At 36.3% G+C, this 15,621-nt stretch overlaps 1 protein-coding gene across 4 annotated transcripts in view; it reads right to left on the reverse strand.

Annotated features, from left to right (window-relative positions):
* HEATR5A (HEAT repeat containing 5A) overlaps positions 1-15,621 on the reverse strand; it is a 64,178-nt gene that overhangs the window by 20,175 nt on the left and 28,382 nt on the right. For 3 of the 4 annotated variants that reach the window (XM_058026402.1, XM_058026401.1, XM_058026405.1), the window contains 8 exons: positions 11,450-11,613; positions 11,172-11,347; positions 9,322-9,427; positions 6,896-7,086; positions 6,322-6,481; positions 5,029-5,218; positions 4,445-4,614; positions 1,270-1,296 (listed from right to left, as the gene is read on the reverse strand). In XM_058026402.1, coding sequence (XP_057882385.1) covers positions 1,270-1,296; positions 4,445-4,614; positions 5,029-5,218; positions 6,322-6,481; positions 6,896-7,086; positions 9,322-9,427; positions 11,172-11,347; positions 11,450-11,613 — 1,184 coding nt within the window. The remainder of the gene's footprint in view (positions 1-1,269; positions 1,297-4,444; positions 4,615-5,028; positions 5,219-6,321; positions 6,482-6,895; positions 7,087-9,321; positions 9,428-11,171; positions 11,348-11,449; positions 11,614-15,621) is intronic. The other variant, XM_058026404.1, reaches the window with a different exon arrangement.

The following is a 15,621-nucleotide window of genomic DNA, read 5'->3' on the forward strand; positions in this document are numbered from 1 at the left end:
TAGAGAAGTTGGGAGAAAAGGTGAGAATTACTGGTGAATGTATGACACTGAGACAGGTCAGCTCTCCTGAGCAGTCTCTAGCAAAGAGGTTCATAGCACCGTCATATTTTAACACCAACAGGCCAGTGTGTGGGACATTTTACTGGAAAATACATGATAATAGATTCACTATTACTGGAACAAGGAGAAACACTTAAAAAAACCCCCAAGACACAGTGTCAAGAGCTTTTTGTTAGAGTGGAGCTTTCTCATTTTTATTTGCTTCTTTCAATTTTAAGACAATCCTGAAGGGAATCCTAAAGACATGATAAACTAGCTCTGTGGTCAGGCAAGATGGCTACACCAATATTTATGTATCTTCTTCTAAATGAAGCTTAGGTTATCATAAAAAAATGTTCCCTACAACTAAGCAGTTGTGCACCCTTAGCTGTTACCATCCTTAAAACACAGCTGAGTGTCTGCTGCAGGAAAACCTTGCATTAGGCTGTGCTGCTCATTTGTCAGCAATAAGCCAATATATGTTAGTCAAAATGACTAATATATATTAGTTAACATATGCTTAAAGAAAGCAACTTAAGGACAAAAAGAATAAGCAATACAGAATTTTAGCTTTGTTAGATTAACAAAACTAAGCTTCATCTTCAGAATTTCTATGCATGCAAATGAATCTGCAATGCTCAGAATTACATTATACACAAAAAGATACACTCTCTGCATAATTCTTCTACTAGGAAAGGAACCTGACTCTACAGATATGTCTCCAAGGTACTTTAATTGCAACTTCAGAAACAAGTGAGACTTTTAATGCAACGTTTACACAAGCAAGCTATACATTCTACTTCGAGTTGGACATGCATAAATTCCATGCTCATTTTAACAGGGAAAAAACAGAGGGCCCGACTGAGGCGACCAAAATAACGCAAGATGCACATTTTTCATCTCTCTCATTCTCCCACATTCTAAGCAGGAGACAGGACTAAATGACAGACACAAAATGCAAGCATCACATTAAAACTTAAGTGTAAAAACAGTTCAATTTCTGTACTTAACACATTAAAACCAAAAATATCCCTTATTAAGTACATTAAATGAAATGTATTCCTGCCATCTGCAGAAAGTTAGGAAGGCTCTGGTTAGGATGACAATAAAATATCACTTGACATGCTAAAAGAAATTACATTTAAATGGTTAAAAAGAAAGATAAAAGATGAAATAAAAACACCACTGCAAACTGCAAAGGTTTAGGATTAACAAGGCACAGGGACCTACCAACACAGAATTATCCAACAAGATTTCCTGCACAAAAAACAAACGACAACCAGTCATGACAAAACCAAAAATAGATATCACAGTGATATCAACCACACATGGAGACTGTAACATGTAAGCTCAGCATATAATAAAATTCAGAATCTTATCTCAAACATACCAAAAGCCTAATCTGCTTCGTTAATTTCTCTTATTTTTCATGCTGAACACACGTAAATTCCAACCCAGCTGCCACTAAAATTAATACTTAAACAATACCAAGACAACAGCACAGCATAGTTATTAACATTGTATAGTTATTGTGTTTCAATATTGATCTTATGGTTAATATCTTAGAGCTGAAAACTGGCATTCACTGTGTTGAGGAATACTACACCGTAAGCTTACACAGATAAGCTCTTTAGAAGTCTGTGCTCACCTAAGTTAGTTTCAGAGCTAATTTTAGACATTATTAAAAGCATATTCTGCTGTATTCTGTATAGAATACCTCTGTAAATCTCTCTTCTGCTGGAGCAAAGAATTCAAAGAGCAGGACAAGTATGCATTATTGTTAGAAGCCCCATGAAAGATCCAACTGACAAACAGGGAACACTCTCAGAAGCTGAAGAATGGAAGCTAGATAATGACAAGCACATGTACACAATATACACAAAACAAAACAAAACCCCCACAAAATATGAACCAGCGAAGCAGTGTGTCCATTGCCTAAGTCATGTTTTACTAGTGCTAGCATAGTTACAACCTGAACTGTTTAAATACACTGGAGAGCTGAGCCATCTCATGCTGTAGGGGCTTGACAGGTGGAGGAGGCAGCTTGCTGCTGCCTGCACAAGAAATTGTTTTAGCATGCCTAATGATGTAAAAAAGAAATTAAGAGGGAGGACACGGGGGGTTATAAGAGAGTGGAGGGAGGTAAAAGACAAGGTGAAGAGGAAGTGAGGGGGGATGGCAGGAGAGTGAGGACTGTCAAAAGGCAAGTTCAAAAGCACAGACATTTAACAGAATCCTTGGGCAAAGAGGATGGAGAGGGGTGTTGGTTCAAATGCTACTAAAACAAGTTTAAAAAATTTTTGCATATTAGATTTCAAGATTTTATAAGTGAAGATTCATGTTTCTACAGATGGAGGGGGAAATATCACTCATCTGACTGCCTCTCCTGTTTTTCTTCCCTAAATAAAGAACGCAACGGTGAATATCCACATGGTCTAGGGCCTAGCTTTTGCATGCTACTTTCCCTTAAGACTTCAAAATGCAACACAAAGGAGGACCATCACACCTTGTTCTCCAAATTGCAGACATTTTAACTCATGAAGAATAACTAGCTGAGGGTCACCTTGCAAGTAAACAGCACAATGAGGTGCAGATTTCAGATCCACTAACTTATTCTGCTTCCCTAATGAGATGGTGATTTAGTGGGTGGAAACTACATGAATAAATGTTGAGTTTTACAAATGCAGAATTCGTCTTGTGCAATTATCTTCTCACAGACCTGCAAAGCACACAATCAAAAAGCCTTGTTTATGACACTCTTCAGAGACACACTGACATTACTGAATTGTCAATGCCAGCAGCAGTTCATGAAGAGAAGATCACCCATGTGAGGCTGCTGCTTTGGTGGGCTCCTCTCCAGGAAGCCTACAGTCACTTCTGGGATAGAGGGGAACACACTCAGATGCATGAACACACAAACTTGAGCCATGACCCCTGCTTCTTAATTGACTAATTTAGTATTATGAAATTCTTAAACCACTGTATGAAGTACCTTGAGACAACTTGTAAGAACAATAAAAATCAGTAATATTATGTAGACAAGGTAACTTTGTAATGATATCCTCTATATTAGTAGGTATTTGATAATAACAGAGAGATTGAAGCAGACTGCACATGGACTTAAAAATGTTCCCAAAAGCTATCACACCCTCCAAGCAAGAGACTGTCTGACATGGTTTGTTGTGATTTTGTCAATGTAAGAAAAACTATGTTTTACCCAAAAACCATTAAATAATTGTTAGTGTATGTTAAAACAACACTTCAGATTAGTTCCAGCTCTTCTGCAACTAGCATATTCATGTATATCACAGCGTGGGGCAGAAAAACCTTCCTCAGCTTTTCCTAGCTCCCACAATCATGTTTCTAGTCAAACTAAATAAAGAAAACGTAAGAAATCTAAACCTATATGTTTAGACTAAACATGAAAATCTAAATCTATGTGTTTAGCATTGATACACAAGTGCTACCCAATGGGAGATGTGAATAAGAAATGTGTTGAAATAGATGAGATTAAAACAAAATCCAGTCGCACTTTATTGTCTGCGGACTTTTGTTTCTGACAGTGAGACAAAATCCTATTTTAAAAAAACAAAACAAAACAAACCCCTCAAAAACCTCCAACCAACCCTCCCCGTCCCCCAGCTAGCCCCCCAAATCCACCAAGGCTAATAGCTACCAGAATTTTTTTTTTTTAACAGAACTAAGTACTTCAGAAGAGCAACTATTCAAAGACAGAGAGATACTGAGTGAAAATAAAACAAAAAAAAAAACCCCACCCAACTCCCCGCCTCTTGTCAAATAGGGCTGAAAAAGTTTTATTTCTTCCAAAGACCTGATTTGACTATAACTTGTGTGTTAGAAATTTTTATACTGACTGCCAAGATGTCAGTACACTGAACCATTAATGTTACAGAAATTACAAAACACAGAAATCTACAATTTTTCAGCATCAAGAAAAAAAACAAAACTAAACAAAACAACTCACAGTAATTAGTACACACATTTTAAACTCAATCCTTCAAGCAAGGCATAAAAAGCAGCACAGGGGAAAAACTGGCCAACATAAACCAGCTGGTACATGTCCAGCAAAGAGTTTTAATGAAAAGTATATCCTGGCAGACAACTGGCCTTAATAAGAACAGCAGAATGTATTTGCAAGCAGTTCAGAAGGCCAAGATTTCTATAGAATGTGCTCATCTTGTAAAGGGGAAGAGAAACTGAGGGAAAAAAATGAAGATATATAGAATACTTGCCTGCAGGAGAACATGAAACACCTCATGCCTACACATGCCTACACAATGATCAGTTTCACTGCTTAAAGAAACAGCTGCATTTTTTAAGTGTTTGTGAAAAATATGAACAAATTTTAAAATACATGGATATAAACTAGTAAATAGATACTCACACAGAGGCAGCTTACAAGGTTAGACAAGTTGACATGTCGAGGAGCAAACATGTGAAGCTGCTGAAGGCAAGAGATGGCTTGAGCTTGAACAAGGCAGTCAGGATTATCTTGCATCACTGCACAGCCCAAAAGGCAAGAAGTTCTTAAGGCTGACACTGCTGTACTGCTGCCTATATTGAGAATAAAGCTTATTTTTTTCTTGTTTTTAAAATGTATATTTCTTTTTAATAAACATGATAGGGCTCCTAACTCTTGAAATACAAACACCTGTTCTCACGCTAGAATTAACAGATGTAAGAATGTAAGAAATATAAAATATAAAATGTAAAATTCATGTCAGAAATTTCAGCCCAAGGCAAGGCTCAGAGAACCAGTTCAAACAAAGGAAATTATGTCAACTATTTTTGGAAAACTAGAGTCATGTCATCTTGATTACATGAAGTCATGGCCTATGAAATACTTTCTCACAACTATGCAAAGAAACTTAGATCTGCTTATTTGTTAGATTTGCAACCACACGCATTCAATGTTTAGCAGTTTGGCTGCTAGAGCAAAGGAAGCTGACATATTTGTGTGCTGTATACCTTGCAGCTCAGGGCCCAGAGTGGTAATGAGAGCATTCAAACAGCGCCCAAGGCTTTGATGGACTTCAGCGTACGCTGGGGGCACACTCAGCAACAACATGAGAACAAGAGATAAGGTAGGTTCCACATGCACATGATACAGGGGCCCAGCCAGATCTACTATCAGTGACAGAGAGTGCAGTGCCCATGCCTGCAAAATAAGAGAAGCAGTAATGAAATCTCTGTATGATATACATAAGACCTTTTAAAAATGTGCTAGTTAAAAGTGAATTCAGTGATGAAATGCAATAGAAGTTCCACTTTTAGGTTCCAAGGGAACAAATAGAGAGGTTATACAAAGAAATTTTACCAATCTGATGTTGAGTAAGCCATTTTGAATATTTTACAAGGAACTGTACGTTGTGCAATGAAAGAATCATTTTAAATTTTTCATTGTTAATAAACAAAAAATTGAATGTAATAGTAAATTAGTTTAACAGTGATTATTATTCCTTCATTATATTCTATTATTTTTAAAATTTCTTACAGTTATTTGTGCAAGAACAAAATTGTGAAAAAATACTAGACTTTCTGAAATAACCTATTGTTGTAGTTACAGTTACTTTGCACCAATAGCCACATCTGTTTCATGTCAACAAACAGTTCCTCATTGTGTAAAGATATTGTGGGAAAGGTTTAAAAATTCTTTAACTGATATTTAGACAAATACCTTAAATACACTCAACGTCTCTTAAAGCTATTCTGATAGATAACAGTTTTAGCCACAGAGAAATAACATTAATTAGTCTTTAAAATTTCTTGTCTTATTCAATGATGTATACCCACCAAGTTCTAAAATATTCAGGCTACAAATCCCTTTTATTTACTATATGACCCTTCAACAAAATGTGCTGTGAAGTTAACACCATGAAAGAGACAAAAACTGACACAAACAAAAGAAGTCCCCTCATAAACAGAAAATCTTGGGTACTATGTAGTCCAAGTTAAGATATAGGTGAATGTGAAAAAAAACAATCCCTAAAACATCAGATATTGTTTTTGAAGTGAGCCTTATCAGTCTCACAGACCAATGAATAAGGATCTCCCCCATCTCATCATAGTTCTTGCTTTGGAAGTTGTTGAAGGTGGATTTTGAGCAGGGGCAGTCTTCTACATTGCCTTTGCTGCTCCAACTGCTACCTGTGAGGTATGCCTGTGAGATGGTGTCTTATTCTTACACTAAAAACAACCTTAAACTCCAGAATATAATTCAATTAATTTGTAACATAACATTTTTATGTAAGTGGCAAGTACCTGTACATCAGGAGAAGTACTGTCCTGAGACAAAGTATAAAGGATTCCAACACACGCATTCAGGTGCTGAGTAGAACTTATTCCTCCCAGGTACCTATAGAGACATCCCAGAGCCAAAGAATGACCTGTTCTTGATACCACATCCCTAGCAGATTTTAGCCTATTAATTGAAAGAAAGCTGTTAGTTTAATTACCAAGACTCTTACTATGTAATAAGCACGCATACAAATTCAATTTCTGGTATATAATCAGCAAAAAAATGTATTAGACACTACTATATTCCCAAAATTCTAAGTTCATACATGGTCTCTTATCTGAAGAAAGCATCAAAAATATTTTAGATACACTTAAATGGTGTTTCTAGAACAGCCAATTCAATTCACTTAAAAGTCTACATGCTTGCTTAATTAGTCTCACACTAAGAAATACATGCTTTTTCCTGTTAATTTCTGAAGTGACATCAAATTCATGAAGGAAACCAGCTTTTGAGAATTATCATAATAGGTGTCAGATAGATTTTCCAAACATTTCTATAAACACAAGCAGCATCTTTTCGTGCTTATTGCGAACTTACTTGTCAAAACTGACTTGCGCTAATCCAGCAGTGAAGGCACTGTCAGAAACCACCTGTGCCAACCTGGCCAAACACTCTGCAGCAGCACATCTTAGAAGTGGATTATTGCTTTCCAAGGCACCCATTACCAACATCAGGGCAGATCTTCTAACTTCTTCTGAACCTAAACTTCCCTTGCAGTTAGCCAAGTGCTAAAAATAGACATTAAATATATTAAACAGCTAGACAGTAACCAGAGTGTGCTTTTCTGTCAGTCATGCAAAAAACACAAGACCTGCAGAAGGATTTTGATTTTCTTCCCCTCTGTGTGAGGAATTAATATCTTTCAATTTGCTGTTATGAGTTAGACATCTAACACTGCATAAATGTACATCACAGCACAACACTGTAGTATCAACATTATGATTTTAGGAAATATTGGATAAACTGTAGTGCAACCAGATAAACCAACATATTAGCATAAAATTCAGGAAATAATATCAAGAAGAAAACACACACACACAAAAAAAAAACCTCAGTCCCAAACATTTGCCTAAGAAGACAAGAATGAAAATAGCACATTGAACAGAGGAAAATACAGATAAAGCATAAGGGAAAATGAACAAATAGCAGATAATTATGAGATAATTTTATTTAAAAAATTGTTATGTCTTTATTTACCCAGTAAGAAATACAAAAGACAGTGAAAAAGACAGAAATTATATAAAACAGAATTTTTCAATATCTCTCTTATTTGAATGTCACTAGTATGGATGCTAGTACAGTAGTGTACTAGAACAGACTTCCCTTAAACTAATAATAAAAAAGGGGAAAAATTAAACAGTGATTCATTTGCACTCAAGAGAGCTATGACATCCCAAAACAATGTATTACTATAGAAAATAGGACTGATCACCTTGATTGTTATCAAAAAAAACTTCTGTGTACTGTGCTGTTTTTTTCTGGGGTAGAGATAATTTTCTTCACAGTAGCAAGCATGGTGCTATGTTTTGGATTTGTGCTGAACACAGGGTTGACAATACTGAGATGTTTTGTTATTACTGAGCAGTGCTTACACAGAGCCAAGGCCTTTTCTGCTTCTTGTGCCACTCCACCAGTGAGCAGAGTGGGGGTGCACAAGGAATTGGAAGGAAACACAGCTGAGATAGCTGGCCACAATCAACCAGAGGGAGATTCCATACCATATGGCAGACAAGAGATAGTTGTTTAGCATAAATAAGCTTTAAGTAGAATGAGTTACATGGAGGTAAAATACTCAGTGATTTAGGATACTGTTTGCCCAGCATGAGTAGCTGGTTTAGATAAAGTCTTAGGCTGATAGCTCTGAACTTAGGTCTAGAGATGTTTTTGTCTGGAATGGAGTTAGTTTTCTGAGTAATCTTCCTAGCAGTTGGTACAATGCTGTGTTTTGTCTTTAGCACAAGAGCATTGATAACACACTGATGTTTTGATTGTTGCTAGGTAATGTTTATCCTAAATCTAGGACTTTTTTAGATTTCCATGCTCTGCCAGAGAGCAGATGCATCAGAAATGGAAATCAGCAGATCACGACAGCAGAAGCTGCAATACCTCAAGAACTACCCACCTGCACAGACAAAGGGAAAGAACACAATAACACATTAGAAGACTTCTTATCAAAAATCAACACTGGGCCCAGAGACACGTGCAAGGCAAGTAGAGAGCATATGAAGGGTAGACACATAAATCATAAGGGTATAATTGCCTAGGGATTTTTTTGTGGTGAGTACATCTCCAGAGGCACCCAGCTTGAGCTGACCTGCTGCTGTATAACTCTATTAAATAACTTAGTTTTATAGATTTGATGCCTGACACTCTGCTACAGGAAATCCAGAGTCAAGCTGGAGGAAGGAGGAAGAACATCAGTGTGAGTGTATGTGACAATGAAGAGACAAAGGGCACAGCTGTCTGCTCTCAGGGCTGCCTGCTGCAAAGAGGCTCCTGTCCCAGCAGTTCAAGTCTCAGGTGGTCTGTGTGTGACTCCTCCAACAGTTGACAATGCTCTGGCAGCAGCTCTTCCTTTAACATGGAATCATGCTCAGCATATAAAGCTGGGAGGAGGCAAGGGAATGCTTGGAGTGATGGTTTTTTGACTTCCCAAGTGACTGTTAGGCATGATAGAGCCTTGCTTTCCTGGAAACAGCTGAACATGATGGGAAGCTGGAAGTGAATTCCTTGTTTAGATTTGCTTGTGTGCATGGCTTTTACTTTCCCTATTCAACTGTCTTTATCTCACTTTTACTCTCGCAATTCTTTCCCCTCTATCCCACTGTGGGGCAGTGAGTGAGTGAGTGGCTGCCTGGCTGGGTTTAAACCTCAGCAATTGATCTATTTGAACCAAGAGATGCTGCAGTTTAGTAACAAAGAGAGAAAGAGAAACAAAGGAGAGAGAGAAAGAGCAGATTTACCTTTAAGGAAGTAGAAAAGGCAGACACAACATGTAGTTGCACTATTTGTTGTCGAGATCCTTTTGTTTGCTTTATGGAATTCAACAGTTGTTCTAACACTTGGAGCCTTAAACAAAAACAGAAAAGAAGCCACATAATTGAAAATTAAGGAAACGAATCAAATGTTTTTATTTTATTTTAAAACCCATAACAAAATCTATAGTGGAATAAACCAACTCTTGAGCATTTTCCTTCAACTGGCATCCCTGTCTACTACAAAAAAAAAAAGTGTATTCCATATTAGAACATGGACTTCCATATATGAACAGGAACTTTTTACATTTGTCTCCTTAAATGTATTGACAGATAATCACATATCTAAGTAACATTGAACAGACATTATTAAAAGGAACTACATATGGGAATAATGCATTTTGACTTACAACTGAGAAAGGAGGAGGCAAAGGAAAAAGAAATGAAAATGTATTTATCTGCAGCAATTAATTTGTGTCTTGAGAAACAAGTGAAGAAAACCAACCAGAAAGCTGGTGACAGACAGGGCAAAAAAACAAAGACAAAAAAAATCCACAATAAAAGCAGTCAATGAAGAGAGAATAAAGAAGTAAAGACAGGTCAGAAGAGCAAATAAATCATTTATCAATTTTATTGGCAGGTATTGTCATAAACAAACACCTGCCTGGAACCGCCACTAAACCCCAAACATTCAAAGTAGAAAAGACATCAAGACTCAGAACTCATCAAGATGAAACATTCATCTCACATAGGAAACTATAAACCATCACCAGCTATAATGATCATGAGCTAACGATCGAGATCTAACTCTAGCAGGACTTGAAAATATAAAGCTATTTAATTTTAAAATAATTTATCTGCTCTAAAGCTGCATTCAAAAATATTACCACACAGAAGCACACAAAAAAAGCAACTACATGCAAAAATCTTCAGGAATTTTATGCTTTAGTAATCAGTGTGCTTATAAATGTGAAAAACACCAAAATGCCATATATGCAGTGAGAAAATACATAGACAAAAACCCAAGAGTGTTGCAGACATTTTTCCACAGAAATCCTTTCTTTCAGATTTCTGTGTCTTCTGGAAGGCAGAGGCCTCAGAAGGGAAGGTAAACAATTGTTATCAGCTGCTGTGGAATGCAATAGGATTCACCTTGATTGGCTCATTTTCTATGTTTATAATTAAGGGCCAATCACCAGTGCAAGCTAGGGGACTGAGTCCCTGGACACAACTTTGTTATGGATTTTCTTTCTTTCTATTCTTAGCTTAGCTAGCAGCTCTGCAAACCTCTCTCTATATTCTATTTAGTATAGTAATAATGTATTATATATATTATCTTAATAAATCAAGCCTTCTGATCAAGATACAAGATTCACCGTCTCTCTATCACCAGCCGCACCCACTCAGGCGCGGTAATACAAGAGAAGTATTTGATCTCTTACAAGCATTCTTGTACCTTGACAGAACTGTGTTGACACACGCACTCATTTCTCCCCATCCACTTTTCATAAAGAATGTATTATGTATTAAGCACCACAAAAAATGTGTAACATCTCTCAAAATAGCTTCCATTTTTATCTGGCTATCAAAAAACCCCATTATTTTTCTGGGTCCACACATTTGCTATGACAATAACCTCTTGCTGGATGTGCCTTCTGGTTGTCAGTAACTTTAAAGAGAAAATCCAATAATTTGGTGGTCTAATGCTATTCAGATGGTTTACAGACTCCACTTATGCAATTCATTATTTTTTCAGAACTGTTTTCTTCTGCATTCAGAGTCAAACACTGTGACCATCTTACAACATCTCCTAAATTCCCCAGCAGTTACTACTTTACCTGTGAGATTCTGTTATGTGGGAAAACATAACTCCAAAAAGTCGACCTGCTGCACTGATAACAGATAATGCAGGAGGTAGTGGTTTAGGGACTGAATCCCCTTTTGCAAATTTTTCATAAATTGAGTAAGGGTCATACTCCAGGCTGCCACCAGCTATGCTGTTACCTAAAAGGAGCTGTAAGAAGGAAAAGAGTGATAGTCATATTTTGGCCACTGTCCTAAATAACTACAATTGTACAAAAATACAATAATACCTTTATAATAGAACAAAAAGTACCTGCTCTTCAATAAATCGGTGGTCAGTCTCCTGCAGTAAGGGACCCAGTAAAAGGAGATCATTCTCATGACAAAGGGATGGAAGCAAGAATGCAGAGGCATCAATCTGGCTATCTGTGACAGTCAAGTCAGTCACTAACTCTTTTAGAATAGCACTGAAGTCTCCTTTAAATTAAAGAAAAAATATTCAAAATCATTGGTTAGTTACTTGCCACAAGCAACTTTGGGAGCAATGCATTTATACTGAAAAACTAACATCCATGTAACATTTGTCTTTAGTTTTCAAATAGTTAATTATAAAAGACTCTGCTAGAGGGGAAGCCACAGAGCAGTACCTGATAAAAGCAAGCTAAGCTCCCACAGCAATCTAGAAGCAGAAAAACAGAGACCTTTTCCTTTACAGAAGGCATAATGCCATACAACTGCTAAGTCAGTAAATTAGTTACATTTACAAATAAAGTAGAGAGGAAATGGCAGTTATGAATACAGCCATATTTTCTTCTATTTCCTGAAAATTAATGCTGTGGAATGTATTATGTCATCACAAAGGAATAATTGAACTTGGCAAGCAGAAGTAATTTAAAACGTCCATAGGTTTGATAAATAAACAAAAGCTGATGAATGCAGTCCCCCATTTTAGGAGTTTGCATGCAAAAAACAAAGCAGGAGTTTACTGTAACTTTATTGTAGGAGTGATAGGTTATGATAAATGTGCCTGTAGTTAAAAGGGAATTCCACATGTTGTTGCACATAATATTCCTGACAAGGCTGTACATAATACAAAAACAACAACACTGGGCATTTTGAGTCAGACTATTTAGGCCATTAAAATAGTCTTTGTAGAGAGAACATTTCCAATGCTGAATCACATGTGATGAGAAGCGACTGGTTTCTAACTGTGTGGAAAAACACTGCAAAACTGATCTTGAAGAGTGTACTCAATCTTTATATAAATATTACTTAAGAATTTGCCTCCTGAGCATTAAGATTGAAAAGTAAAGCCCCCATTAATTGGGAATTATCACCACTAAGATGTGAGGAAGGGGGAGAGACGAGCACTTGACACCACATATCCAATTCCTTGCATTCAATTTGGATGTTAGCTGATCACACAATTACATGTTTGCACTGAAGTTGCTTATAAATTTTCAAGACACAGAAGTTTCAAAAAGTGGGGCAACCCACTTTTCAGCACCTCATGAGCACAAGCAGAGTTATTAGCATACTCAGAGTTGATAGCTGCAACCACTACTTACCCCTCCCTGGAAACAGAACCTATTCTGAGAAGCTGACTTTCTCTCCCTTACCTGTCAAGCTCCTGGCCCTATCAGCCTGTCTCCCCTGCAGGCATCTGGTGCTCTGCCTGCCTCCCTGGATAATTAAGCAAGTACGTAATTCTTCCAAAAAACATTACTCAAATCTAAATGCAAAATGTTTGCACTATCAAATGTGGCGCAATGTGTGAAAGGAATAGAAATTGACCTTTAAAAACCTACTATAGTTACAACTAGAGACTGTTCTTTTTTTATTACTCATCATCATGACAAATTTTTTTTTTAAATCCCCTTATGAATAATACCAGTTTTTAAAATAAAATTTCATGGAGATATCCAGCATTTTTAAACCAAATAAAGGTTTATTTTAGTCCCAGACAGTTGGCAATCCTCAACACTTTAAACAATATTACCTTAATGTAAAGCAGTTCAAAATTTTAAGCCAGAATGCTGTTTCAGCATTCTAGCAATTCATCTCATCCTATTAAGAAAGAGAAGGGAATGCCTGTATTCAATTTTATGGTTTAAACCATGGAACATAACAAGCACAAAAAGCTGAAGTATGAAAAGAACCCTAATGAGTTGTCTGACAAAACATATTAATTTCAGACAACAGAAAACATCAAGAAATCTAATAGAATTCAAGCTACTGAAATTATTTTGGTGAAATTTTCAATTTGGACAGTAGAAAACTTTTTGTATTAACTCACAAGAAATAAATGTTTAGCCTTGAAAACATGAGCACATTATAATCCAAAACTAATGACACATGAAAATTATCACAAATATGATGTAAATAATTTGTCATTTTAGAACCAGCTCTCCTCAGCTTAACAAGTACATACTTTGGATAAGATAAATTACAAGTCTTATCCATTCATACACAATGGAAGACAGCAACTAAAACATGTTAAATGTATTCCACTGATGTTCAAGTTTATCTAATAGGCTCTTCTCATATCTGCCACTGCTGAAATAATGCAAAAAATAAATTATGATTCATGCACAGTCACGGTAAAACTATGTAACATTCTGTTGTTTGAGCAGATATGATTTTTAATGATGACAGCAGTAAAAGAAACATCAAAGAGGCAGAAAATGAGCAGGAAAGGACCAAGCAGAGCCTAAAGAAATCACAGTATCTCAGGCCTCAGAAATCTAAAGGCATCCATTGACAAAGAAGCTCTGGTATATGAATAGTCTGTTTTCAACGTTTTATTTTCCTGGCCATTTTGTTTGGTTCCTGCTGCACTAAAGAAAACAAGTTTTGTACATTATTTACAAATACTAAAATTATAACTCCTGGTAAATGTTTCCATCATCAGTTTTCTCAAAAAGAAACAACTTACAGATTTCTATCATCTGGCTAACTACCTGGAATGAAGGAAACAAATACAAAAGAAATAAAACCATGAATTGTGAAAGCTTCTCAATCAGTGTGTCACGCTGAGCCATGTGAAATGAGCCCTGCTGTGAAACACCAGAGTACTCCTAATATTGTTCCTATTTATAATGACTAAATGTAGACATTGAAAAAAACATCATGAGTTCCATAGTGACACTGTTTCTCCACATAATTTATTTTTAAAATTCCCAGTATTTGCAAACACGTACAGTTTCTGCATGAAGCCATCATAGTGGAATAAAATGGAAAGAATGGTATTTGTTTCAAATTTTACCTTTGAAACTTTTAATTGCATTTTTAAATTATGCATACTTGTATGTTAAGATATATAAAAATAAGTTCTGGCAATGTATGCATTTCCATTCCTTCCCTACTCTCATACTGCTGTATTACACATGTGTGGGTACCTCTGAGACTACACCTGTCAAATTACTGTTTTGATTCTAAGGCTATTTTCAAAGATTTCAGCAGGGTGCCCACTTATTTATAACAAACTTTTCAAGCTATTTCTTTTTGCTTTTGCAGCATCCTCAGCTAGGCTGTCTCTCACAAGAGGCACATTTTGCAGGTCACACTGTAAACACTGTGTAATTTCTATGAAGTTAGAACATACACTAAAATCCCAAACACACCAAGAAACTGCCAAACCCAGCCACACCCAAATATTTGTATTCTGTAACATGTCACTCCTGTACTACAAGAGCAAAAGGAATAATATGCTCTCAGGGGTGGAGATGTAATTTTCATTCACAAATGAGTATTATACACTGTGCTTCGTTATATATTTACTTCTATTGTGACAACAGCTTTAAGGCACAGGTCAGGGACTTGCCCCAATTCCCTTAGCAGTTACCACTAGATGGAGCAGATTATTTGAGTAAGGATTCCTTCCAAAATACAGAGGACACAGCTAATTTAGAGTATGGTTGCACCATATTGTCTCTATCCTGAAGAATACCCTCTGCTTCTCTTTACAGCTGACAAAGACACTATGGCTCCTTACTGCAGTTCATAAACTACTGTACAACAAATGATTTAAAGACAACAAAGATATTAAATATTTCAGCTGAAAGTTAGACTCATCCACCTACAGTGCATAGTTAATCGATCAGAGACCTGGATTCTTTTTGTTATGTTCTCCTATAAAAACTCCATCCCCATATTTTGTTGAAATTGCTCTTTAAATACAAACTCTTTATCCACAATCTGCACAGGATCAGACTAATATATCTCTAATAAAATATAAAGCAGTTCAAAATTTCTAACATACTTCATTAAATCAATTAATTTGAATTCTTTCAATGGTATATATCTCCAATTAGTTTAAGCTAAAATTATATCTCTGGGAATTAGGATTTAATGGAAAAGTAAAATGGGCATCATTGAAGCATTGTCTAACTTCAAGTATCAACCAAAAATAGAGGAAAAGTGTCTATTTGTAACAGAGGTCTGTTTTGATATGAGAAGGGAAAAAAGATCATGAACGCTAGCTTT

The sequence above is a fragment of the Melospiza georgiana genome, chromosome 6, assembly GCF_028018845.1.
Source record: "Melospiza georgiana isolate bMelGeo1 chromosome 6, bMelGeo1.pri, whole genome shotgun sequence".
NCBI lineage: Eukaryota > Metazoa > Chordata > Aves > Passeriformes > Passerellidae > Melospiza > Melospiza georgiana.